Consider the following 26353-nt stretch of genomic DNA (forward strand, 5'->3'; position numbering starts at 1 on the left):
AGTAGTTTGTTATTGAAACAAAAAAAATGTGTGGTTTAAAAGCAAAACTGAGCTTAGTTGCCTAAAATGTGAAGAAAGTTGTGTTTTAATAACACTACTGTGGCACCCTATATTAAGCCTTCTGACTGAATGAATGAATGTTGGGTTTGTGCCATCCTCCCGCTGTGCGGAGGGTGCACTGCCTCCCGTGGCCGGTAGAGGGCGCCGCGGGCTGGGAGCGCACGGGGTGGACCGGCCGCTGTCCCCAGTCCCAGCATCGGGCGCTGTGAGTGCAGCCTCCTCCCCGAGCTCTGCCGGGAGCCGAGCCCGAGCATCCCTCATCCCAGCACCGCCGGAGCCAGGGCGAGCATGGAGCCTCCGCGAGCAGCAGCGCCCCGCCGGCCTCTGCTGCCGCTGCTGCTGCTGGCACTGCTGCTGCTGCTGGGGAGCGCGGCCGCCGCGGGGGGCCGGGCGCCGGTGGCACGGAGAGCGCTGCCGGGGAGCCCGGGACCGCGGGCGCCGCTCGGCCCGGGGAGCGTGGACAGCCGGCACCCGCGCCTCCGGAGGGAGCCCCGAGGGCAGGTCTCGCTGCTCAGCACCTCCTTCGTGCTCAAGGGAGACGCGTCGCACAACCAGGCGATGGTGCACTGGACGGGCGAGAACAGCAGCGTAAGTCACCACTCCTGAGCACAATTACAGCGTGTGCACAGTTGGAATAGTTGGCGCTAGAGGTGGGAATACTATCAGAACTGGGTGCGCTAATAGTGCGAGCACACTTAGTGGCGAGCAATAAGTGGCAACATCAATGAGAGATGTGAGCACAATTAGTGGCGAAATCAATTAGAGGTGGGAGCACCATTAGAGGCGCGAGCACCATTGGATGTTGGAATAGTTGGCGCTAGAAGAGTAAATACTAGAGCTGTGAGCGCTAATAGTGTGAGCACAATTAGAGGTGTGAGCAGTACTGGATGTTGGTGAGCAGCATTAGAGGCGCGAATACCGTTGGATGTTAGAATAGGTAGCACTAGAGTTGTGACCGCCGTTACTGTGAGCACTACTGGATGTCAGTGACCGCTAGAGGTGTGGACACAATTAGAGGGGTGAGCACTATTGGGCGTGAGAATAGTGTGCGGTAGGACATCCTATCAGAGCTGTGAGCGCTAGAGGAGTGAAGACACTTAGATGCTTGAGCTCTATTGGGCGTGAGAATAGTGCACAGTAGTACATCATATCAGAGCTGTGAGCGCTAGAGGAGTGTAGACACTTCGAGACTTGAGCGCTGATGGGCGTGAAAATAGTGAGCGGTAGTACATCCTATCAGAGCTGTGAGCACTAGACGTGTAGACACAATTAGTAGCGTGAGCACTATTTGGCGTGAGAATAGTGAACGGTAGTACATCCTATAAGAGCTGTGAGCACTAAAGGTGTGGACACAATTCGAAGAGTGAGTGCAACTAGATGGTAGTATGGTGAGCATTAGAGGAGTGAGCGGTATGTTTGCTGGGGGTCTGAGCGCCATAGGTGTGTGTATTATTAGTGGTGTACGTACTAATGGATGTTTGAGAACCATCACAGCTGTTAATGCTTTAGGTGAGAGTAATATTAGAGTTTCAAGTGCTATTGGATTGTAGACCCGCCAGTGAGCACTAGAGGTATTAGTACAATTACAGCTGCAAGTGCTAGAGATGTGTGCATTCTCAGTCGTCTTGGTGATAGTGGTGTGAGCTGTTAGTAGTGTAAGCACAATGGCATGTAAAACTGAGTGCTAGAGACGTGAGCACTAGTGCAACTATTAGTGATATTGGTGTGAGTTCTGTGAATAGTGTACGCACAATGGCATGTTAAAACAGGCCTAGAGATGTGAGCAGAATCAGAGCTGTTAGTGATAGTGATGTGGGTTCTGTGAGTAGTGTAAGCACTGTGGCAAGTTAAACTGAGTGCTAGAGATGTGAGCACTAACAGCGCTTTGGTCTTGGAGGTGTGAGCAGTGAGGGTGTCTGGTGTGAAGGTATGTTGGCGGGAAGTGCGTTACCGAGTGTCAGGGGTTTGAGTGGTGGGCGTGTGAATGACAGCTCTGTGAGTGAAAGTGCTAATGAACGCTAGACGTGAGTGCTAGAGACGGGAACATGAGTGAGTGCTGATGTGTGACTTCTTTACGCCATTGTTAGTTTATGGCGAGGGGAGTGCTGCGTGAGTGACGGCTCGATGTGTGAGTAGTGTAGGTGTAAGCACTAGTAGCCCTTAGAGGTGCTCATGATGAATCAATAGTAGGTGTGAAAGTCATTCCGGGCCTCGGTTCTTATGTGCGAGTGAAAAACGGCGTCTGTCTGGTGTGTTTGTTCAAACTAGAGGTGTGAGCACCAGTGTGAGTATCAATGAGGGGCATGTGCTCACTAGACGTGCAGGTGCTACAGACAGGGGGCCATGTGAGAGCTAGGTGTGAACACCAGGCGTCAGTGCCAGCGAGTTCCAGAGGCGTGAGTGCTTGTATGGCCGGTCTGAGCTCTAGGTGGTGAATATTAGTGGGGTCTGATTGTTTTAACACCAGAAGTGCGGGAAGTCTGGTCGCTATAGTCGCAATAAGTGCAAGGGATCCCGGTCGGTGGCATAATTAGTTGGTGACGGAGCGCCTAAGTGTGAGTGATAGTGCGCTCTCGGGGTGTAGATACTAGAAGTTCAAGGCACGATTCACCGGAGCTGCTGCTCGCGCCCAGGTCCCCAGCTTTTAGAGGTGTGAGCGCTCGTCTCTAGAAGCTCGAGTGCCGGTGGGTGTCAGGGGTGGGCGTGCTCGTAGCGCTACATGTGCGGCTGCCGGAGGTCAGGGCGCTACATTCCGAGGCGCTGGGCCTGCAGCACCCGCCACGCTCCACCACACGTCCTTAGGCGACCTCCGACCCTGCGAGGACCCTGCCAGACAGCTCCAACCGCTGGGAGCAGCAGCACCGCTAGAAGCATCGCGCTGTGTGATAAGCCAACCCAGTGTTTGTGTGTATATCGCTGTTATTTTGTGACACGCCGTGCAACAACTGCACGACTACGGCGCGCGCGGTCTCCATACCGCACTTTAAGCGCCTCAACTTTCCTAAAGTGAATTTGTCAAAGATTGTATTCAAAAGCACTTGGCTGTCGCGTTATCAAGTTCAAGTTCAAAATAAACATGTTTGTTTGCATGTGTGTACTGAAATATACAGAATCAGACCCCTCGGGCTGTTTCCAATGCTCTTTCTTTGGGTTTACCTGTCGTGCAAAGTCCCTGTTCTCAGTCACAATATCCTAACTCAGACAAGACAGCTTACAAGAAGGCGCCTGGTCTCGAGGAGGGTTTGGACCTGTGGTCTGTGCGGTTGGTGTTACATACAAATGTCTGTTTTTGGGACAGAAACGTCGGCTCGATGTCACTGAAGGCTGCGCCCCCCTTAACAGCCACAGCTGCCAGGTGTGGCACCCTTTAGCTAGTGCGGGCTGTTAAAGCACTATTAATTTGCTGTGTTTGGTGTAAAAAGAAAAGACAGGCCCCATCGCAGTGTTCTATTGGGCTAAATGGGATAGACATGACCTGGCGTCACTATAGCTGCCCAGGAGGAGCTAAGTTGTTTCTTGGTGCTGGTCCTTGCTGTGTAAAGTGCCTAAAAGCAAACAGGTGTGTAACTTGTTTCAATTGCTTCGTCACTTGTGAACGTTAGTTCCTTGTATTGTGAATTTATATAATGCGGACTGCTCTTGACGAGACATTGTAGAGCTTTACACACACAATTTCTGAGGTCACGAAGAGGGTATGTGTAGTAAATTACTTCTCTACTGTTCTTCACTGAACGGAATGTACCATGACATCATGGAATGCCTGGGTGTCTCTCTGGATCATAGTGTCAGTTGGTCAACTCAGGCTGAGCTGCTTGGAGCCTGCTCCTGGTTGGTTTTTACCTGTACTTCCTATCTTTTCCTACTTACTTATCCTAGAAGGGATCTACAATAAAGGATTATCTACTTACACAGTTGGACTGTGCATCTTCCTTTACTACAGTATGCATTGGTAGGATTAGTGTATGCAATATGTGGCAGTATAGATGCCTAATTACTTCAGGTTAAAAGGGCGGTGTTCTGTACGGTCATTTAACAAATGGGTGCATTCTGGGAGTTGTAGTCTTGTTAAGGATAAATTTAACCAATCGGACTGAAGCACAACAAACAACGCTGTTTAAATGAACGTGTCCAGGTGGCAGGATATCGTCTGGAAAGCTATTTGTCGCCCCCTATGTCACACTGTGGATCTCCCTGTCAAATATTTGTTTCAAAATCATCGATGCGCATGATGAAAAGTGAATGGCTTGTTATTTTAAAGGAACAGACGCCGCCATAGAGTGCTGTTAGACGATGCGAGATTGTGTGTAAATGATCGAGAAATGCAAGCCATTAATATCACTCTGCCTTGTATCCATCAGCGGTGCAGGCGGCTCGTTCTTTTGAAAACTCCCTGGCGGCCATTGGCCCGCCTAACGTCTGGCAACGCACCTGTTGTTCCAGAAATACCAACGCCAGCGCCGCCGAACAGATACTATGACAGATATGCGCGCCAGGGCGGGGGGTCACTGAGAGGTGAGGGCTGCAGTTTCTATCCTGTCCGGAAGAGGGAGTGTTGGCTCTCTGCCTGCCACCAGACAGGTTGTGATATGACGTCTTAGACCGCGTGCAGGGGGTTAATCGAGCCAATGAGGGCTGAAGTCCTGGGCCACTCAAGTGAAGTGTGATAATAAACGGTTGTGGTCAATTTATGCTGTATAGGGTAAAATCACACAAAGTGATGTCACAAGAAGTTATAGCAAACCCTATAAAACCCCTCTTTTTTAACACGAATGGTTTTCTAGTTGACCTTTGTATGTGCAACAAGCAACATGTAATTGCATGTTTACCTATTCATGTTTACCTATTGTAAGCCAAGTAGTGTTTCCCCTTGTAAATGTAGGCCATCTTGCATGTTACTGAGAGGCATTCTATTCTATTTTAAAATAAACGAATGGTTAGCATAGTGTGTCCATTCTCAATTGTTCTAATTTTTCGGATGAAATAAAACATGCTGGGTGTATTTGTAAGAAATTGTGGTAGGTTGTTAATTGCCAGATATGGCAATGGAGCATGTGCCTCGCGGGCAGCTTTTAGCCGCGATAATCACTCAATTTAACACCGTTGAAAGCTCTTTAGAAAACAGGCCCTCCGGTAATAGTTAATGTGATTGGAGAGGAAACATCCCGCGATACTATTTTCTTGGTACACATTCTGGGCCCACTACAAACGGGTCAGCATCCCCTCCTCTAACAGTCTCGAACAGAAGGGGCGTAAATTCCATTGGTGCAGCAAGTGCAGTGAAATCGGGGCACACTGAACCCTGATTATTGCTGTTTATTCAATCCCTAGCCTCGCGGTCCATTTCCTTCCCTGTCATGGGGCCAAATGACACACCCGCTACGGTAGTGAGAAGGGGGAGACGCCATCTCTCCTTAAGTCCACGCGCCCATCTGCGCTCCCTCACCCACCACTTGTGCCACATATTCACCTCACTCGGATATGACGTGACTTCCCTCTAGGCACATGTGCAGAGCCTGGTCCAGTGACGTCGACAGTGTGCCTCAACCGGTGTCCCCTGTTTGAGTCCATCACAGGCTGCAATAAAAAGAGTTCTAGGTGAGACAATGGAGTTTAACCAACTCGCCTCACTCTGGCACGATGCTCCTCTCAGTGTGAGCAGAGGGGTACAGTTTATTCACAACCACCGGGAAGGGGCGAAGCAGGCCAGTGCAGACTTCCTGTCCGCGTCCCACCCCTGAATATGTAGATTTCTAGATTTGATGTGTGGCCTGTTATTTATTCTCCTCACTCTGGGTTGGTGATGTTTCTCCTCATTGTGAGGCGAAGCAACAAAGACAACCTCTATTCAATCAGGTTTTGGGACCTCTCCACAGAGTAGTTCTCCGTTTGATGGTTGTGTTTAATAAATTTCCCTCTCTGAAATGTTGAGCCTGTTGGTACTTAGGTGATTGGTGTAATTTCTAACCAGTCCCGTAGAGGGCGCCAAATCATTGAACCAGCGCATGCTGCAATAAAGTCCTTGATCTGGTGGCTTTTAATCTGCCCACCTCTCATGAAGCTGCACTGACTGTGACCTCGGAGTATTTTCTACCCAGTCCTGTATTGGCGGCAGGCTTTAGGACCCTGCTTGCCAGTGATCCAGTCCTATGTTTAATCGATTCTCCTCCTCATCCATCCATCGCCCTGCAGTCTTATTTCGCGATCACGTGTGTGAAACGCTTTGACGAGCCCTGACAGGAGAAGGAGGCGCCCGAGCGTGGATGTAAACTGATTAAAACGACGAGCTAAGCGGGTGGGAGTCGCTCAGGAGCCGCTCCTGCCGGGCTGCGCGGTTTGTTTACCTCGTGTCAGCTGTGATGGGGGACTCGGTGATGGTTCCCAGAAGACGGCCTCTCGGCGCTCCGGAATGCTGTCCCGGTATAAACCATACCCGGCTGCTCACACTTTGGCTGCTCACCAGAACGAAATGCATCATGGGCAGTCGCGTCATCTCTCCAACCAAAAGTCATATTGCCAAATCTTCGGGGCAAAGATGAAGGCGACATGTGTAACCATAGTTGGGCCGCACGACTTAATGTTACCAAGTGGCCCCACGACATATGTTTGGACACGTGGTAGCTAGTCCTGTGCTTTTACTTCATCAACTAATTTTCACCCCGTGTTCTTGACATGTTTCAATCGAAAATGCACCCCTATTACTGCCAGAATATAGTGGCTTGTCGACGTAAAGCCCAGTAGTGGAAATGGCTGTCCTCGTATGACAGAGGAGTCTGGCAATTGAATAGACTCTTTGCAGAGTGGGGGGCATCTCTGAAGGAACTGCATGCAGTGGTGTAAAACAAAATGATGTCCCCCATGCGTGGGTCCCCGAGACTCCCTTATATATATTTGAGGTTTTATATAGCGAACTCGAGCCGAAGGTATCAGAGCGCTTTACACGATCACCAGTTTCGATATAGACCTACACATTTATTTTGTTAGGCAGGAGAGATTAAGTGATTTGCCTAGAATCAAAGGATGTTGAGCATCACTGCCGAGACTCGAACCCGGTTCCTCCGCTTGGAGGTCGACCGCTCTAGCGGTTAGGCTCTAGACTGAATGGAGCCCCCGGAAGTGTGGGGCCTCTTGTACTTCAGGGGTGTGCCTTACGCCCATGAGTGCATAGGATTGTTAGGGACATGCTTGTAATGTTGCAGGGCTGCATAAATGACCACAGGAAACTGTGTTGTAGAAGTACGCTATATTTATTTAAGCAATACAGCAATAGGAGCGCCGAGCCGATGCGCTCGTTCTCCGGCTTTCGCGTTCTCTCGCAGCCCCAAAATGGCCGCCGGCACGTCGCGTGCTGACGCGACGTGCAACCACTAGAGCGCTTCTCTACATATCTCCCTTTTTTCCAAACAGTGAAACTTTTGTAACTTACAGTCCGTCGCTCATATCGAAGTCTTGAAACCGGGAAGGTCTCATTACTGTCCTACCACTCCTGGTACATCTCACCGGGGCAGACGTGGTCTCCCTCTCTTGGGTCTCTGCATCGCCACCGGCATTGCTCGGCGCGATTGCCCTCTCCACTGTCCTCTTCATGCTCGTTCCCTTCGCTGCTCTCTGGCTGTTGTTGTTGCCTAGTTCTTCACTCGTTTCTCTCTTACTCGAATCCATGTCTTCCTCAGTTCGTTCCAGCTCTGTGTCGGGTTCTCCCTCATCTCCTAACTCCGAGCCTGCTAGACTCCACTGTAGTACTTTGTTGCACCTTGCCATGCGGTCCTGAGACCATACATTTCCATCACTCAACAAGGCTGCTCTATCGTACACCTCTTTGACTTGCAAGGGTTTGCTGTACTTACTGTCCCCCTTCCTTTGCAACGTCGCCAGCTTAACTCGCACCCATTCGCCTTCTTCTAGTCCAGTGTCTTTCACGTTCCTACGCCTGCTGTAGTGTTTGGCATATATTTCCTGTGCCTTCTTCAAGTTTGCCTGGACCACTGCAGGAGACCACTTACTCGTTATGGTTTTCTCCTTCCATGCTCTGTTGTCCTTTGTGAAGGGTTCTCGGCCCCTCAATATCTGAAAGGGACTATATCCCATTCCGGTGGGGGTGATGCGGTACGCCCACACCATGTGCCATATATCCTTTTCCCAGTCTTTGTTGCATGATATCGCAGCCTGAACTGACCCCATCACCACTCGGTTGATACGTTCCACCAACCCATTTTCTGCGGGGTTATATATCGAAGTGTGTTTGGAGAGAATGCCATTTCTTTCCATGAAACTGCTCCACTTGTCAGAGGTAAATTGGGGGCCATTGTCACTCAAGATGGTTTTCGGGATGCCTTCTCTCACAAACGTGTCGGTCAAGAATTTCAAGATTGTTTCTGTGTCCGTGTTCTCCTCCACTATCAATTCGGGCCACTTCGAGTATCTGTCGATGAGTACACATATGTACCTTTGAACTCCTTGTCCATCTAGGATTGGGCCCAAAATGTCTATGCATAGATCTTCCCACGGGTTCTGTGGGGGGTCAAATTTCCCCAACGCTGGTCTCAGGGGTTTTAGTGTCTTGTCCGCTCCCTGGCATTGCAGGCACTCCCTCACATGCCTTTCGGTCCGTAGGTCCATGCCTGGCCACCAGTAGTTTTGCTTGGTACGCGACTTCATTTTTTCCTATCCCCAGATGGCCTTCGTGGAGTATGGTTAGTAGATCGTGAATTATGCCTGTTGGAGGGATGACCTTGTCTCCTTTGTAAACGAAAACTCCTTGATCACCTACTGATAGTTCCTCTCTGACTTCATAATACGGTCTCAACTCCTCCTTAATGTGTCTTTTGTTGGACCATCCCTTCATGATGTGTGTCGTCACTTCCTGCAAAGTGACGTCCTCCCTGTAGGCCTCGCTCCATTCTTGGTTACTGATAACCCTTTCTTGATCATCCATGAGGGCCACCATTCCTTCTTCTCCTGCTTGGTCTGTCTCTTCCGGTTCCATGGCCGCCGCTCTGCTTAAGTAGTCTGCCACTCTGTTCCTGCTGCCAGGAATGTACTCAACGTCACATCTAAATTCCAGTAGTTTTAATGTCATCTTTGAAATCCTGGGCGTAGCACTCGCATGTCCACTTGACGTTAGTACCTTGACCAAAGGTTTGTGGTCCGTTCTTAATTGGAATCATGTGCCCCACAGGAATTGTCTGAACCTTGTTGTCGCCCATACGACCGCCAGCATTTCCTTTTCGATGACACTATATTTTCTTTCTGTGTCGCTCAACATGCGTGAGGCAAAACTAAGGGTTTCCATCACTCCTTGCCCGCGATCTTGCATCAAGACCGCGCCCAACCCTTTGTCGCTGGCGTCCGTCGTAAGTATTGTTCTGCCTTGAGGGTCGTAACCCTTGAGCGGTATGGCTCCCACCACGTCTTGTTTGATGACCTCGAATTCTCTTTGTGCATCCTCTGTCCAGCAAAACGCCGAGCTCTCTCTCATCAGCCTCCTCAGGTGGTGTGTCTTTGTCGCGAAATGCTGGACGAACTTACTATAGTATTCAGCCATTCCAAGAAATGACCTCACTTCCTCTTTACTGGTGGGTGGTGGAGCTCCGCAGATTGCTTTCACATTTTCGGTCTTTGGCGTGATGCCCTGCACCCCGATCTCATGCCCGAGGTAGGTCACCGATTCCATGCCCACTCTGCCGTGAGACCCTTAGTCTCTAAGACTTTCAGTACCTTGTTTAGCTTCGCATCGTGGTCTAACTTGTCTCGACCCATCACCAGAATGTCATCCTGAAAGTACTGGATGCCATCCATGTTCTTAAACAACTGGTGCATTCGTTTTTGGAACACCGCCGCCGCCGATGCGAGGCCGAACGGCATGTACTTGAATTGGTAGCACCCGAAGGGAGTGATGAACGACGTCAAACGTCTGCTCTCCGGGTGTAAGGCAATCTGGTGATATGCTGAAGTCTATGGTTGAGTACCACTTGATTCCACATGTTTTGGCTAGCATCTCTTCGATCCTTGGCAAGGGGAACTATTCCACGACAATATTTTTATTCAATTCTCGCAGGTCAACACATAGCCTGACCTTCCCACTGGGCTTCATTACAACTACCAATGGCGCCAACCATTCCGCGCATGTGATGGGTTCAATGATCCCCTTCCTTTCTAGCTCTTGCAGTTCTTCTTGCACTGCCTCTCTCACTGCCAGTGGTATGTTCCTCACCTTATGAGATACTGGCACAGCTTCCTCCTTGAGTACTATCTTGTGGGCGAACCTTTCTAGTTTTCCTTCTGTGCCTCCAAATACTTTGGGGAAATCTCTTTTCCACCTGTCCAGGTCTGGCCACGCCTCAGGTTCTGTTAGTAGTATCTGTTCTTTTCCACCTGGATCCAACTTGATGCCCAGGTCGCCCTGGTCTAGCCACCCCAGCACAGATGGTCCCCTTTCCGATATGTACAGTTTACAATGTGCGCTGCGTCCTCTGAATTCAAACTTCAGTGGCCTGAATCCTAACATGGGTACGCGATCCCCATTGTATGTGACTGGCCGAATGTCTAGTCGTTCCAGGTCTGGGCCCAGGTGTGGCTTGAATGTTTCGTTCCAGACCGCTCTCTGGACTATGGTGTAGGGCGACCCAGTGTCTGCCACTATGCTTATTGGCACTCCTCCGATCGTTATGTCCAGCACCGGCTTGGTTGACCTTTTGTTGTCTACGCTTAGTACTTGGTCGTAAATGCAAAGTACGGTGTCAACATCTTCGCCTGCGCTCTCCTCTCGGTCCTCTTGATCTTGCTCAATGTATTTCACCACGCTTCTGGATGATTTCCTGCGGCACACCTTTTCGTAGTGCCCTACGATTCCGCAGTACATACATTTGGCTCGGAATGCCGGGCACTTCCGGTCATGCGCTTCGTGGGACCAGCTCCCGCATCTATAACAGGCGTTCTTCTTGTTTCCCGTCTGTTTCTCCGGGGGTCTCGGGTTGCCTTGCCACTTGTGCGGTCCCTTCAACGAGGATCCCTTGTTTCTGTAGTCCTTGCGAGGCTCTTCATCTTCCACCCTGTTGACCATCGGACTGGCCGTTGTTTCTCTCTTCGCCGCCTCTGCGCACCTTCGCGCCAATTCTGCCCTCTTTACTATCACCATTACCTCCTTTAGCGTGACGTCGCCGCTCGCCCACAGCTTATCCTGCACGGCGGTGCTCGTGGTATGCATCACAATCTGATCCTTGATGAATTCATCTTGGAACGTGTCATATTTGCACGTGGCTGCCAATATCCTCAGCGCCGCCACGTACTCTTCCACTGATTCCCCTGGTCGTTGCTTCCGTTGTTGGAAATTAAACCTGTCAATTGATACACACACCGCTGGTTTATAGTGATCTTTTAGGTCGTCGATAGCGTGCGCATACACATCATCATCTGTGCTCCCTTGCTCTTTTGGCACCAGGTTCTTGAAGATTCTGAGCCCCTCCGGGCCTAGATTATGTAACAGAATCCGCTTCTTCCTCTTACTGGTGAACTTTTCATCATTTTCAGCTTCAAGCACTTCTATGAAATTGTCAATATAGTCTCTCCAATCTTCCCACTTCATGAGGGGTTCCCCCGGTTTGGGTAAGAATTGAACAGGAGCTGTCGCGGATACCGCCTGTGCACACATCCTTTCCCGCCGTTCTGTGTGTGGCGTGCCGCTGTAACTGTTAGGACTGCCTGGAGCGCTGTCTCTTTCTTGTTTCTCCTTATGCGACTGGGGGCTTCCAGTGGCTGCCCCTTCACTCTTCCCTGAGGTAGCCAGCTCTGACAAGCTATGTGGCTGGTTCGCTGGGCCTCTGGTTGTCCTGGCCTTCTGTGCGCTTCCTATTTATTTATTTATTTATTTATTTTCTTGCTGCGCACTTGCTGGGTGCAGCGGGGCGCTGTGGGCTCTGCCGCGCTCCTTAATGCTGTTTGCCTGCGTGGTTTCTTACTTGCGAACCTCCGTGTGGTGGTTGTCCATGGGGCTGGGTCAGCAGGGCAATTGCTTCTGTCTCCGGTGTTCTTCTGCTGACTTTCCCGTGTTTTCACGTGGTCTTTCTGCTAATCCCATCCTTGTCGCCATTGTAATGTTGCAGGGCTGCATAAATGACCACAGGAAACTGTGTTGTAGAAGTACGCTATATTTATTTAAGCAATACAGCAATAGGAGCACCGAGCCGATGCGCTTGTTCTCCGGCTTTCGCGCTCTCTAAACGAGCTGCGCGCGCAGCCCCAAAATGGCCGCCGGCACGTCGCGTGCTGATGCGACGTGCAACCACTAGAGCGCTTCTCTACAATGCTGCATTTTAAGGTGTATTGGTCCATTCGTTTTGCTCAGGTCAGATGTAATATAAAGACCCCCCCTATCCCTGCTTGGTACAGACTCGCAGGTCAGTGAAGACATCTCACCCGCACCCAAACACTGGGTTGAGAGGGACACGAGAGAGTGACGGCAGGCTGCAGTGTTTGAGTTCAAGGCAGCTTTGAAGATAATGTTCCGTCAGCAGCTGCAGAATCCCTGTTTAACTTCTAATATGCCAGGAAACAAGTATGGTCTCAATGCGCTGTATCCCCTTTCTGTCTGGACGGGAGACTGCAGAGTCACTTCAAATTCAGCGCATGAAAGAAGTCCAGGTAGATGAGTTGCTTCAGCACTGAGGCTGCCCTGTGCCAGCTCTGACTCTCAGTAGCAGTGCCCACAAATCGGTCTGTCTTCAGCCTACAGGGATGGAGTCTGTACCGTCACATCATTCTGAGCTATTCAACTTCCTAACATATTTGTAGTCGTGTACCCTCACTTGACTGCACTCTGCTTTCTTCCTGAACCATGACCGGCTCTTGTTTGGTAGTTCACCCTTCAGCTGTCTCTGGGGGTATTTATGATGACATTTTTTTCCCCCGGAGTTTTTATATAGCGCAAACTTGACCCAAAGGTATCAGGTATCAGAGCGCTTTACATGAGCGCCAGTTGCATTAGGTAAGGACACATTCATTTTTGTCAGGCACGTGGAGCTTAAGTGATTTGTCCAGTATCACAGGATGTTGAGTGTCGATGCCGAGACTCAAACCCGGTTCCCCAGATTTGAGGTCGACCGCCATAGCTGGTAGGCTACATCCTCTCCCCTCAACCAGGGAATGCACCTGTTGTCCATCATCAATGGTTTCCTTTCCTGGACTTCAGGGTAGAGTCTTCAATCCTCGCTGGTGGTTGAGACATCACTGCCAGACAATTTCCATATCAATTTTGGCCTTTTGTTTTACCATTAGGGAGAGGAGAGGTAGCCTTTAGGTTCTCATTATTTTGCTTCAGTGCTTAATTTGTAAAAAAAAAAACATAAGTCCAGGTCTCTTGACAGGAGGCCCCTGCAGCTTGCCCTATACATTGCCCTTACCATGCTGCCAATTATAGTAATAACACAGCTACTAACCATCACACTCCTACAAGTGTGACAATCCGGAGTACTACAAGCCCCAAAAGTTCTAAGAATGTCTTGGGCGTCAGACAATAGTAATTTTTAATGTATATTAAATTAATAGTTAACTATTATTGTGGTTATCTCTAAATTGGGCAGACAACGCCACCTTGTGGCAGACTGCTACAGGCGCTGGTTTTGACAATTAAGTGCCGGTGCCGAGCACCGGACACCACCGGCTCAAATTAAGCACTGCTTTGTTTGCATTTCTTTGGTTTTCATCTCTAGTTCTTTATTTATTTATGTGTTTTTATATAGTACACACATTCCCCGTAGGTGTCAGAGTTCTTTACAATAGAACCAGTTACATTATATAAGGATTTCAGAGTACATGAATTACATCAAAGATACACAACAGATAAACTCTAAACTCACGTATGATTGGTAGTAAGTATACATAATGGCAGTAAGTACAACATATATGAAGTTGCATGGCCAGTTGTGGCAATTGGAGAGGATTTACTACATGACAGCACTGGTGAATCAGAGTGAGTTTCCTTATTCATAAACGATGGATGCACAGTGTTGCTGGGTAGCGGCTGCATTTTGACTGTTCATATGTGTGCATTCTCACTCCCTTCACCTGTTATTCTCATCATCCCTTCCATTTCCTCCTTGCATGCTCCTGATCAGTCCGCTCTGCCCTGGTATTATTGCTAGCGTTCCAGATGCTGGAGTGTTGTTCATCATCAAAACAACCTACTTCCTTCAGTCCTCTAGCTCCTGCCCTCGCTTGCCCAGTGTGATGACCCTTCCCAGGCTTGTGGTGAGTCTCTGGATGGGCATCTCTTGGGAGTTGTGCATGCCACCCCTTGTGTCTGTGGCTGAACTTCCTGAATCTGCAGTCTCTCCTTTGGTACTTTGAGGACCTGAGAGAAATGCTTGAGAGGGTAGAACTAGCCCACAATTAGTGTTTTTTGATTGTTTACTATGTGTCCGGAGAGCTACTGCTGGGGCTAATGTTTGCCAGGTTTCATTTCCCGCTTCGCTTCAGTACTCATGGGGGGTGGGGAGGAGGGGGCTGAGTTCTTTTCAGATTTCACATTTTATATCTTTGAATATCCAAATGAGTGAGAAGGTATTGGAGAAGAACAATGAGGACTGCAGCCTATGTGATGCAGCAGATTTGGAAGATGATGTATGCTTCGCGTGGCAGCCATTGAAGGTCACTCGGGTTAGGAGATATTTGGTCCATTATCTTCGGTCTCTTGCTGAGTCATTCACCAAATTTGGGGACGCTCTTCATTGGAGACCAGGTGCTGAGGGCCAGGGCTGGCCTGTGGTTCTGAAATCTGATTCAGGGAGGTATGGACTGGCTTTGCCTAGAAACGAGAATGTATGCCAGGCTGTCTATACAATGTGTGTTTTGAAGGACTTGTCTGAGTTAATGATGATACCATGGGACACGGGATTTGAGGTTGTCAGGCTTGAGATGGATTGGTTCGGCTTCATGTTGTTGAGCACGCGTGGAGTTCTATGCTTTGGTTAGACTAACTCTGTTTTTGTAGGATTTGGATTTGGATCAGCTTTCAACAAATGGGACTGGATGATCAATAGACAGTCTCTAAGAGTTGAGACTCTTAGGTCTCCACAACAAAGGCATCTCAACCCATCTTAACCCTTCGGTTGGCATATTGATGAATCTGAGTTTTGTACTTGGTGAAGAAGGTTCCTCAGGGCCAGGGACCATATTACGGAAAATGCCCCGGGGTGTACAGGCATTTGTGCCCACTTTTAGTGCCTTGTGTCAATTTGCTGTTATAGGAGGGGTGGAGGTGCTTATGCGGCTCCTTCTATAATATCAATCATTCGGGTGCACATTTTGCACTGGAACATTCTCAATGGGGCATTCCTTCAGTTGCATGGGGCATTGCCAAATCCAGTTTGTGCACCTTGCGAACAATTTCCCTTTACGCCTGCACAGCATTATAGTCAGCATGCCTTCAGAGGACACCTCTGTGGATTAGGGTATCGGGGCCAGAATAACACACGGCACCTGTCTGCAGGGGGCGGAGCAATCTAGTTCCCCCTCTTCGAACAGAGGTCGATCCTCCTCCAGTGAAAGACAGAGCTGCAGTTTGAAACATCAACTCTTTATTCACCAACGAGGACGACTGATCCTTAAACTATGCAGGCCAGTGCATTCATTGGGAGAATTATGCGTTCAGTTGGATTAACTGGTGTTCCATAGAGTAATACAAATAGAACCACTGGTGCATGGTTTCTGTAGATCCCATTCTTATTGGGAGGAGGTTGATCAGGGCGAGGTGCTCGCAATCCTGCCAGGAACCCCACTTACCAGTTTCTTCTGTCTTTCTTCCTCCATTGTTTCTCCTCCTTGTGTTCATGTGTCAAATTGTTGCTATAGAAGTGGGGGCTGAGCAGAAGTTCTGCTATGATACAGAAAGCCACAGCTAGGAAGATGGTAGTCATAAAATGCAGGTAATACTGCCCCTAAGTGCCATAAAAGTGAATCCAAGTTTATCACTTCAATGTTTGTTTACCGACTGTAATTGTTTTTATTGGTTGCATTTATTAATAGAGTAAAGTGAATCAATTGTGATTTGGTAAAATAGATCTGTGAGTGTTTGAGTCAAAACCTGTCCGTGGGGTAGCCCGTTAGATAGTGCATCAGTTACAAATCCTTACTTTTCTTTTAAAAACAAGGGGAATGCAACACTCAGAATTATTTTTCATTAATATGACTGCTTCGTCTGCTAGGAGGAACCAAAGACCATTGCTTCCCAAGATAAACTTATAAACTTTAAATAAAAGTATACCTGAATCATTGCAATGATTTTGAGGTGCATAATCATTTTTGCAGTGTTTCCTCTCTGGTGAAAAAGTATTCGAGGTAAGCTAGGACTCCAGAAGAGGCGGAGTGGGTGTACATTGGCCTTATGAAAAGGGCTCACAAGCAAGAGCAAAGGGAGTCAAGTGTAATTAGTGTCACCTTCCCTGGATTCAAACTCCAATAGTAAAAGCTGAATCCATGGTTTCAATAAACACCGCAATAACAAACGCTGTGAGCGAAAGACGCGAAATAATGCACATGAATGCCTGTTAGTAGATGGGACCGTAGGAATATTCTCTAGGTTCTAAAACATGTTTCTTACGGGTGTTACTTAGCCTTTTAGTGCATCTCTGCGGAGCATGGACCAATTACTGCCGTTTTCCTGCAGAGGATCTGCATGGAGGGGCTTAGGGCTGCCAAACATCCCCGGTCCAAGGCGGTGTGGATCGTCTGCTTTGGCAAGTGAGAAGGGCCTTTCAACTCTGTGGCCAAACACCTGAAGGTGATGTGAGTTATGGAGTCTCTCCATGAGGAGCTTTGTAGCTGCGGTTTGGGTCTTACAGGGCTCCACCTAACCCGTGGGATCGGTGATCGGGGCGGTGGTTGGTTTTTGAGGGACAATCTAATGGTGAAAATAACTTCTTATATGTGGACTTCTAACCTGTCCTCCAAACATGGTTCAAATGATGGGCATGTATGCGTGATCAAGATGCTTTGAACATGGTGTTGGTTGAACCTGTGTTTCAAAAGTGAGCCAGTGTGTTTGGGGAAGACAAATGGTGCGAGCAGAGCAAAGGTACCGGGGAATAAAAATGTGTTTTGATTTGCCTCAAAAGTAGAATTCGAAAACATAATTGTTCTTACATGGGGGCTGGACACAGTTTGCCCTAGTTTTAAATATGTGTTTGGAAGTTGAAGGGACCCTTTGCTTGGGGGAGGCGGGTATCTCCGCTGAAAGAACTGCATACAGTGTTGTAACATAAAAAGATGCCCCTCCCCCGCAGAATGCAATGATGAGGGGTGCGCTGTTTGATGCCTAAAAATGAGAAGGCAAATTTAACATTTGAAACTGATAACTGTTGGACTTGAATTCAAATTAAACTGTGGACATTGAGAATTTGTTTATTTTGTTAGGATCTTTTTTGGTGGCGACACAGAATTACTTATTTATATTTTTAAATAATTTACAGAAGCGATGCATGTTTCCTTGGTGAGGTCTGTGAAGTATGAAGATCTGGGTGAGGGATTAGGGTGTCATGGTGAGGAGAGATCTCTGATCCATTATTCTTCCGTGTCTACCCTAGATCCTGTGGATGTCATTTGTATGCGAGCCGGAACAGTTGAGTTTTGAGGTCTTTCCTCAGATGTGTGAAATAAAACAGAATTTATTTTTGTGTAATGTAGACTTGCAGATGAAGGCGGTATATTGGCGGGCATTGCGTATAAATTAAGCCTCTGTCGCGAAGCATACGGTCTATGCTTCCTTGGTCTGCATGTGTAGGCGCGCGCACAGAGCCCTGTAATCTGCCTCCTGTTTTGTGGCCTCATTATTTTGTTTTCTGATCTCCAAAGAATGAATTATTTATAGATGCTGTTCATTGTGAGCTCTTCCCTGACCTTTCTTCACACAGACAGTGTGGCCGCGAATTAACTCCCAGAGGCACGAAATCTTCACAGGCATTCCTTAATCGTGAACTCGGAATAATCCTGTAACAGTGTTTGCACAAATAGAATCCTGTGTTTTTTTGCAGCTATACAGGTGTGATTTCCTTTGTAGGGCACAGCTGGTAAAGCCTGTAATTTGAGATTTCAGGGGAAAAAGGATACAACTAATTAGTTAATCTATTTTTAATTTGCCACAGCGAGGGATTCATTGAGTTAACAATGGGATATTGTAAGAACTCTGTGTACAGCTACATAATGGAGAAAGGCACTATCCAACAGAAAGCTGGAAGTTTAGAACAAGCAGCATGTTTAGACTTTTTCGTTGCATTTCATTTCATTTAAAGTATTTATGAATCTGAAACCAACCTTCCAGAAACAATGGAGAGCTAAGCTATACGTTTCCTACTAGATTTCATGTATGTCCTCACAGGAGAGATCATTGGCTTGCAGTGGGGTGGGGGCGCGGTTTGGAGGGGTGGAACGGGTCGCCAATTCTTTAGGTGAGGGGTGCTGCTAGCCTCAGGGAGGGGGAAATAAGCAGAAAAATAATGTGACCCAATTCCTGCAGAATGTCCCTGCTGGTTAAGGCTCTCCTTGAGTGTTGGTGTCTTCTGCCCTTTCAAGTAGAGCGGGCGAGTCTACATCGAAGGTCGATATTGTCTGCATGTTGCAGCAAATACTGAGAAAGTGCGCTTCCAAACCTTATCTGTCTGGAAATAACTTTTTAAAAAGTCCATTCTGGACAAGATTTGACTCTTGGTGTTGTGATAGCCACCAGAGATAGAGAACATGTCAGTTGGATAAAATGGTGCAGGTGCCATCTCTTTCTCACACGAGATGCAATTCGATTGAAAGATAAATTAGACTCGCACATAAAATTGAAGAAGCGCGATCAGTGTTGGAGTAACGTTGCCAGATTTGCCCCAGTCAGGTGTGATGGGATCACGGTGTGAACATGGACTTCAGCAACGGATCCACTGAGAGGGAGTTTTACCTTGCATCAAAATAATAGTGGAGCCAGACTGTTTTTTCACAATTGGAGTCTTGAAGGAGAAATGGCTACTTCTCTGTTTATTATTATTTTGAATATTGTAAGGTGCAACATTTTGTAATAACCACTCGCTGCCTAAACAGGATGGGTAAGGAAGAAAGAATGAGTCGCATAGGGCGAGAGAGATGTCAGAGATCATGAAACAAATGAGCCACATCTTTTCCCTAAGACTGTTGATGCAGAAGTCAAGAGAATTGGCTCATTAAGACAAGAATTGGAAAAGGTTTTGGGGTTCAAAATTGTGTGGGCGTATGAGTACCTTCTATAAGATAAAGGTGGTTGCTTCCATCTTTGACATCGCTTGGAGTCCTTGTAGATGATAATGACTGTATCACAAGTATTGTGTGTGCATTGTAGGTATAGAATGTTTACTTGGATTGGGTTGAGTTCATCAAGCATAAAGGCATATATGGGCATTAGCCAGGTTTATGTGCTCAAGGCTATGTGTGGTGATTGTGTTCCCATTGTCTGCTCCACAAACACAGGACATGAAGTGTAGTGAGTTGTCAGTGGAAGGAGATATGCCTTTGAGTGGAAAGTGCCTTAGTCTTTTTCATTGTCTGTAACCCTGAGTGCATTTCTTATGAGGATGGGGTGGAGTTACACAGCTTTTAGAGAGTTCTGTCCCTATGCAGCGAGCATTTCATCGTAAACATGTCCCTTATTAGAGCTCTTTGCAAACAAATAAATAGCTGCTTTATACCCAACACTGACATTCCAATTCACTGTAATGATTTTTCCTTCGCTGTCCGAATTTGGGGTCTAGTGCCCGTAGAGTGAAAATGTGAGTCACCAGAACATTGGGTTTCCATTGAGGTGTTCCTAAAATATGAGTTTGGAAACTGGCATTAGTGGCCATACTGGCATGCCAAGGTCCCCATAAAGTAGACAGTGTCTTGTTAGTTTGCTTTCGTTCTCCAGAATCATCCATCCGTGAAGTGATGCATCTTGTGCCTCTGAGGTAATCTCTCTCTCCCCTTTGCTGTTTAAACTTTACTCGCTGATCTTCGCACGAGTGTTGGCGGGACATGAACGACATTCTCAGATGAACTCCAATAATACCTAAATTCACATTTGACTTGAGGACAAACCATGGTGTGAAACAAACTTTGCAAGATGCTTGGACCGCATACATAGTTGTATGAGGGATAATTTAGACTCCCACAATAGAGCAGCATTTGAAACCCTTCGGCACTCTTCTGCTCACATGGCCTTCGAGCATGGGGCCAGCTACTAAAATAACCATGAATCTGGAAGACATCTTCAACACCGATGCTTCACTCAGACCCATAAGCCATCCTATGGTCTTAGCTGTGCATGTTCTTGAGAAACATCTATTTGCTTCGGACTGCACACAGAATGGAGCTTATGAGAAGCCTAATATGGCATGCTATGGTTATTGTTAAATCTTTTACACATATCTAGGAGTCATCCATGCTCAACCATAGTTCATTTAATAAGTCAACAGATCTATACCTGGGTCAAGCAGGGCGGCCATTCTGTGGGAGGTAGGATCCCTAACTCTGGAAGGCCTTTAATCCCTGGCTCCAGGCAGAACCAAATGACAAGCTTTTAAAGAAACATCCTAAAACTGAGTGGACTCGTTGGACTAAAGGTCTGTCCTGTGTAGGGTAGGAATAATTTCAGATGGAAATTGTTCTTCGTATGTAACTGGAGTCCAGCTTCCTCTAGCATACTCTTCATTGTCTTTGCAGAATGTTACACAGTACATTCCAAAACATAAGATAAAGAAATAAATACACAGTAAAAGTTATCTCCCAATTTATTAAATAGACTCAGCCCAAATTAGTACACGTGCTTGACTTTTCAGCTATGACCACCTTTTCAAAAGAAATTTTAATCCTCATGAGTAATTTCGTAGAAATCAAGCTTTACATCTCGTCACTTGAGTATCTTCATGCTACGGCAAACTAAAAGATCTGTGAAAATAGGCCTTCGTTGTCCGAAAGCTCTTAGATCCTTCTCAACACCCCTTGGAGGGAGAAGCTTAATTTGATTTCAGAAATGTAGTAATTGCCTTTCTATGGAAGACAGCCAGCTGGGCCACCTATCTTGCATTCTTTGAGCATTACTCCATGGAAACCAGCTCCAAGGCAGATGCTCAGTTTGGACATACGGTTTGCGTGGATCTGCTGGCATAGTTCCACTCAAGCACTCTCTTTTACTCTTTGCAAATCTCCTGGGTCGGATAAACGAGTTTCTGATGTCTGATAACCTCAGGGCCTTCCTCTATTCCCAAGGGCCCATCTTCAGGCCCAGGACTTTTGGCCTAGTTTGCAATAATTCTGTTCACTAGTGATTAAAGAATTAGGATTCCCAGAGATGTTCAGGGCTCAATCAAGGTTAAGTGAGCAGCAGGTGCATGAACCTTTGGCCACTCTCCATGTAATTGTAGATTTTGTGATATTTTCCAAATTCTGGTAATAAGTATTTCAAACAGTGCGAATAGATGGCGCATACGTCAGCGATATACTATCCTATCCATGTAGCGGTCTATGCCTGCTGCCTCTGAGATGTCTTCAGAACTGCGCATTTTTCACATCAGGTGCACATCAGATTAAGAAATCTACCATCATTAATGTGACTCTATCATCTTTTTTAAATTCTTAACCTGTTACAATAAAAGGATTTGCAGAGTCTACAAAAGCGAAACCAATGGACCAATAGCGTGGAAACATTAAGACACTGCTCCATGACCTTGGTTGACCTTGCACATTCATTAGACGTATTCCTAAAGTACTGCAGTCAGAAATGTAACTTATTGTGACATGGCTGTTTTATCTCCAGATAATTGGATTGTGTTCCCAGAAAGCCTGTAGAAGTGAAACAGTCTTGTGTTAATGACTGTGACAAGGAACCTCGCTTTGATGGCCGGCGACACCCGCGCCTTGCCACAGACCTGGCTGCCACTGGCTCAGACCTCCACAATAACTGAAGTTATCTTGAATATTTTAATTTTAACTATTGAATTCAGCAGAGGCCTCTCTGAAGGTTCTTATTTTCACTATTAGAAGATTTCCCACAGACAGAACTCCATCCGATTTCACTATACTCATATTTAATTGGAGCAAAAGGATTGCTCCTTCTCCAAGTCAGTCCGAGGAATTTAGCAGCACTTAGCTAGTGGGACTACTTGGCAGGGTTATGGTTTATATAACTCACTTCTTAACTGCGTGATTTACGCCTAATTTGCTTCAAAGGTTAAGTGTTTTTTGTCGGGATTCCAAGAATTAATCGACGCGGTGCATTCTCTTTTCATTAAAGCTTCACTCACAAAGGAAACGACAGAAATATAGCGACTCCTGAAGATGTGTAACGTGCTTAAGAGCGGCCGTGGCCTGTCTGGGGGTGTCTGTGCTCAGTGCCTGCAGGGCCAGAATTGATGGCTGGGGATGGGTCGTGATACCCATCCAGGGAAAGCATGTGTCTGAAAGCATCAAATATGTCGATAGCACAAGGGTAAGCCAGCTAGTGCCTTAAATTGTGTAATTCTGTTAATAAAGGCTTACCAGTTAAGGCACGTAGGGTCCATTACTAGTGATCTGGTAATGTTGAATTGGATGAAAACTGTTTTTTACGCTCGTTTAAACATTGCAAGTTGTGTGCGAATTTCGCATTGACCCAGAGTTCTGTCTATTTGTGGGCATTTCACGGTGGGGCAAACACCGACACCTTCTCATCGCCAAAGCTTAATTTGTAAAAAACATAAGTGCCAGCGCTCTCATCGAGATGCCACCGCGGCTTGAACCACACATTGCCACTGCCGTGCTACCAATGATAGTAACAACACAACTACTAACCATCACACTCCTACAAGAGAGACAACTCAGACTATTCCAGGCCCCAAAGCTCTAAGAGAGGCTTGGGCAGCAGGTAATTGTCCTTTTAATGTATATTCAATTAACAATGAACTGTTGTGGTCATCTCTAAATTAGCCAGACAATGCCACCTTGTGGCAGGCTGTCACAAGCCCTGGTGTTGTCAATTAAGTGCCGGTACCGAGCACTGGAAACCACAAGCTCAAATTAAGACCTGCTTGTCGCTGGTCTTTGCTCCAATATGATTGCGTTTTTTTATTTTTAACGGGGATGACCCTTTGTACACTTCTGTCCTCGCCACCTTGCCCACTTTCATTTTAATACCTCCAGCTGCAGCGCTGTTTATTTGTGCAGGTGGAGGAATGTCCGTCATCAAAATAAACACAGCACAAAGCCCGCATATCAGTTCTGTCCCTTGTTCCAATGTTGCCAGGTGGTACTTGGACAAAATGGACAATTCTGAGTTTTGTAGCATGGCATGATATAACATATATATTATTACAGCATTATCACCATTACTACTTGTAGAACTGTAAAACTGGAGGTAAATGGGCAGTAGGCAAAACCCGCACCACATGAAATTGATATTTTCTTGTACCTACTGACCTAAAATCTGTTGCCCTCAAAATCAGAGTCTTACTGTCATTTCACTACAAGAGGACTCTGCTCCGCCCTTTGCCCCCTACAAATTTTGGGGATGCTGCAACAATGTGCTGCAGACAAAAACGTAGTTTCTTCTTTTTGCAAAAGTGTGAGGATAATGGGTGGTGTCCACTGTCAAACGAATTCAGACCTTTTCTATTACCTTAGTGTGAATTCCTCAGCCTCTTGATATATTCTCTTTAGTTTGCAAAAGATAAGTGCCAGGGCCCCTGCCAGGAGGCCTCTGCACCGTGCACCGCCCATTGCACTTGCCAGTATTGCCAATGACAGTAGCAACACAATTACTAACCATCGCATTCCTACAAGTGTGATAATTCAGAGTATTTCAGGCCTTCAAATCAATAAGAATGGCTTGGGCGGCTGGAATTATTCATGTTTAATATGTATTGAATTAATAATCAACTGTTGGTTTGCTCATCTCAACATTAGAGAAACAGGGCCACCATGTGGCAGACTGTCATAGGTGCTGGTGTTGACAATTAAGTGCCGGATCCGGGCACCAGAAACCACATGCTAAAATTAAGCACTGCTTCTCTTTCAGCTAAATGGCATGGAATGGGACCAACTCCGCTGTTCATTTATCAACCACATAAATGCCCGAAGACTAAGTCCCTTAGCCCTATTTGAAAAAGAGGAATAAACAGCACATAAATAAAATGTAGAGAGGAAAGTAAACTTTCTGCATGCATGTGAGTACCAGTCATGTCATCGCTTTCAAGAAATCTGCTCAAAAGAAAATATACCGTCAAGTTAGAGAGGATTGTAAATCTATAACAAGTTCACAGTAATAAACCAAGAACTCTCTGATGGGTGCCCGATCTAATGTAGGCTCGATATCTGCTCATGCAGGAGAATTCTCTGGCCTACGACTGCGAGTGGTCCTGGTCCAAAGAAGACTTGTGTAAGGCAGATAATCTACCTAGATCTTTGATGGTGGCAAATAGCGCCCGCCAGCCTGGGGCGGATTGGGTTTTTGCCAAACTTCTCTTCCTAAACTGGGTTGAAAACGATTCAGATTACCTTCTTTGCAAAAAAACCAGTTAATCCAGCAGTTGATGCAATCCATTCCAAATTCGTCTTCTCATGTCTCTTATCTATTTAGTTACCTGTTCATTGCAAATTGTTCATGCTAAGGGCAAACCACTTACTAGTGGCACCTGGAAATCTCCTTTTGATCTGAGATTTAAACTCTTGGTCATATCCCTCAGAAGTCTCCTGCAGGGCATAAACACAATTACATTTTAACTGAGTGTTTTGTGCTGTAACCACCTTTTATAGGACACCCAAATTTACTGGAAAATATGGAATATTCAAGATTAGTTGTGTTTTAAGGCTTAGGAGGAATGAGTATATTGAGGATTGTGTTAAAGTAATTGATGTTACATGTAGTATTCCTAAAGAGTATTGTGTAATTGATGACTTAGATCCTCATTACGTTTTTATGTGTATATTGTATTAATGTTTATGATGTGATGCCTCTGGAACTTTTTTAAAGGTAATCAATGATTTGCAAAATGAAATATATATTTAATAATAAAAATATGTTATTTATGCAACACTAAATGCCACACTTCTACCATTTCTTAGAACTGTAAATACCAGATGTTACTATTACTCAGTTAATGGCACTCCATTTACCCACCTTGGGAAAATGTGAGGCAGAGACTCATGACCTCCAAAACACTGTGTTGCTCGAATATGATTTTACCTTCAATTAATGAAAAGACAAGAGGCATTTGGCAAAACAGGAACAAATTGGTCTAATTAAATACAGTGACCAGGAGAGTATTGACAGTGGCACGTCTGAAGACCGTCTCAAAGTACAGAAGTTCTGTCCACACATATGTACATTTTGTGTGTACAATGAAACACTTTTTGACTTTCTTTAAAAAGCATCCTAGTCATAAACGAGAACAAGAAAAGCCATCTGATAAGTGGGACACAGACGGCTCTTGGCCTCGTGGAGAGCCAGTGTGGGCCCAGTCTGTGTGTGTCCAGATGTCCGGTGTGGTGAGCGCTTGATCACCTTGTACGGTGTGCATGTCGTGTCCTGATTCGCTGCGTGTTCCTAACTACATATGGCATCAGACTTTGTGGTATTTTGGGAACACGCGCCTTTAGCCAAAAGTGTTTTATTAGGGCCAATCTCCTTGGGCCTGTTTGTGGTGTGACTATCTATCTGTGGGATCAATTTAAGGTTTTCCATGGATGTGCGTTTTTCTTCAGGATAAGTGTAACCCCACCTGTGATATGTCCATCAATAGGCTTGGGTTTGGGTCACATGGCCTGTCTCACCACGTATTTCTGACTTTGGGTTGATGTGGAGGTCATCTCAGATAAATCCGACAGCAATGATTCGAGTTCTGGAGTGTGTGTACATTTAACATGGCGGTCAGCGATCTCATATTTACCGATATTCTTATTATTATATGTACAGTTGTTACGTCAACATTTAATTCACTGACATTGACATCATTATGCGGGCATAACTTACGATGTACATCGACATTGGTTTCACTGGTATTGACATCACTCTGCATGCCTAGGCTGCAGTGTACATTGGCATTGCATTTACTGGTATTAACATCAAAGTGCATGCATAGATTACAGCGTACATTGCTATCATATGTACCAATCTCAACATTTGTGTTAGTGCTGAGCATTGTCAGTGAGCCATCACTCCTCCTGACTCTTAAATCATAAATAGCATAAAAAGTGTAAAAAGATGATGAGACCCGGTCAGTGTAGGGCCATCTAAGCCTCTATCAAAAACATCTTCCAGACTAAAATGGCCTTCCTGGTTTAC

At 46.4% G+C, this 26353-nt stretch overlaps 1 protein-coding gene across 5 annotated transcripts in view; it reads left to right on the forward strand.

Annotated features, from left to right (window-relative positions):
• Window positions 1-316: 316 nt before the first annotated feature.
• SORCS2 (sortilin related VPS10 domain containing receptor 2) overlaps window positions 317-26353 on the forward strand; it is a 2165153-nt gene continuing 2139116 nt past the window's right edge. For all 5 annotated transcript variants that reach the window (XM_078678523.1, XM_078678525.1, XM_078678524.1 and 2 more), the window contains exon 1: window positions 317-648. In XM_078678523.1, the coding sequence (XP_078534649.1) occupies window positions 349-648 (300 nt within the window). In that variant the 5' untranslated portion in view covers window positions 317-348. The remainder of the gene's footprint in view (window positions 649-26353) is intronic.

The sequence above is a fragment of the Lissotriton helveticus genome, chromosome 2_2 (genome assembly GCF_964261635.1).
Source record: "Lissotriton helveticus chromosome 2_2, aLisHel1.1, whole genome shotgun sequence".
NCBI lineage: Eukaryota > Metazoa > Chordata > Amphibia > Caudata > Salamandridae > Lissotriton > Lissotriton helveticus.